Consider the following 1,828-nt stretch of genomic DNA (forward strand, 5'->3'; position numbering starts at 1 on the left):
ATATCTATTATATGGGTGATACGGGTAACGGATATAAAACGTATTTATTTAAAAAATCTTACATTTATTTTAAAAATCTTACAATTATTCCTGGTGCTGCGACCACCAGTTGAATATTTTAAATACATTTTGCAAAGCACAATTCTTAGCGTGTCTTCCACACCGTATCGTATTACAAGCATCTATATTACGTAGGGATTCTACATCTTCGTAATGCGCATCTAGAGTTTCAACGATCGCATTATCGCAATCGAGAATATCGGATAGCCATTGTCGTTTTTCAAGCCCCTTTACATATACGAGAGCTTCATCGTCTTCTGTTACAGCCTCTGTGATTAGACGTTTCGCCATGCTGTACGGGACCATCCCGTCTTCCCATCGCAATCCATGGTGATAAGCACTCAACCAGGAAGCGCAAGATTTGTCGGATCTTGTCAGTAAATTCCATGGTATAGGACATGAAAAAATGTAGTGTGTGATAACAGTTCCTCTTCTCAGCACCGCTACTTCCTTGACGATAAATTTCTTGTCTACGACGAATCCTTGTAGATCCACAAACGTTGGTATGATCATGATGAGCATTTATTCGAAACTGCACTCATATCAGTATTAATCTCTCTTAAATTGGAGATAACTGCTGACGGTGCAATTTACATAATCTTGCGCACTACGTTGGACAGCGGGCAGTATTCGATAACACGATCGTGTATGATGAGGCAATAGGCGGTAGTATTGACGGGTACATTCTCCTTGCAGTCAAATTCTATTCGCACATCCACGGTAGCGCTCTTGACGGATTCGTTTTGTCGCGAGCAGTCAATGACAGCAAACGGTCCTTTCTCGATAAACGAGAGTACATTGAGCAGCGTTTCGAAGCAGTCGATTCCGTAATATGCCTTACGAAAACGCGCGTACATATCAAACAGGAGAGCGTATCTCTTTTGGTCGAAATCGAGATTCAAATCATCGTACGGATAAAACTCTGAATTGAGATAAAGCTTCACATTACTCAATTTACAATCATCAAACACGCTCGCATCTTGAGACATGATATTCTTTCGACCGGTCTGAAGAGCAAAGATAACGTAACGCGGCTTCTCGAGTTGAGTCGCCGTTTTTACAGCCCATGTATGCTTCGTCGTACTCTGTAACAGAGGATACTCGTACAGATCCCATGAGCGAAAACTCATACTGAGATAACGACCGCTTTCCAATGCTCGCAGCATTGATAGTTTAGTGATCTCGTTTAGCATAACATGAGGCATCCGCCATTGCACTTTGATCAGTTCAACCTCCGGCTCCGTCGCTGAATTTCCCAGTATACAATTGTTATCGTTGCGCGCTCGTATCAAAATCAATTCATGGCGAGCGTTCACAATCACGCGTTTGTAATCCTCGCAAAAGCCCAACAGCATGTTGAGCGGTACGCAAAAGTTAAAGTAACCTTCCATTATATCGGATCTAGAATTCCACCCAGCGTTCAACGCAATCAAAGACTTGTCATACGTTAATGATACATAGTTCTTGAGGGTACTGGTAATTCCAACATTTCCATTGCGATCAATCTCCACATTGTTGAGTTCATACCGAATTTCATCAAACATGAACGATATGCAATTATTCCCAAGCGTTGTAGGCGTCTCATCATCCTTCTTCTTCACAGTCAATCTTCCTTCAATGTAGAGAAAACTTTCGCATGGCAACGTGTATAAATCCTGCTGCTGTATAGGTATTCGTATCTCGTCGCTATGTCCAAACGTTGTATTGGCGTATGGATTGTACGTATGAAATTCAAACTTGACGATGCGATCGTCAAAGATCGGCTCAC

The 1,828-nt window shown here is 41.9% G+C and overlaps 1 protein-coding gene across 1 annotated transcript; it reads right to left on the reverse strand.

The window, feature by feature from the left end:
- Positions 1 to 650: 650 nt before the first annotated feature.
- LOC108780349 (uncharacterized) lies at positions 651 to 1,823 on the reverse strand (the record flags this gene model as incomplete). The annotated part of the gene is made up of 1 exon (XM_018548025.1): positions 651 to 1,823. A coding segment is annotated over one exon (1,173 nt), but the record flags the coding sequence as incomplete, so codon positions are not given.
- Positions 1,824 to 1,828: the final 5 nt, after the last annotated feature.

Source organism: Cyphomyrmex costatus, unplaced genomic scaffold (genome assembly GCF_001594065.2).
Source record: "Cyphomyrmex costatus isolate MS0001 unplaced genomic scaffold, Ccosl1.0 scaffold698, whole genome shotgun sequence".
In the NCBI taxonomy this organism is placed as follows: domain Eukaryota; kingdom Metazoa; phylum Arthropoda; class Insecta; order Hymenoptera; family Formicidae; genus Cyphomyrmex; species Cyphomyrmex costatus.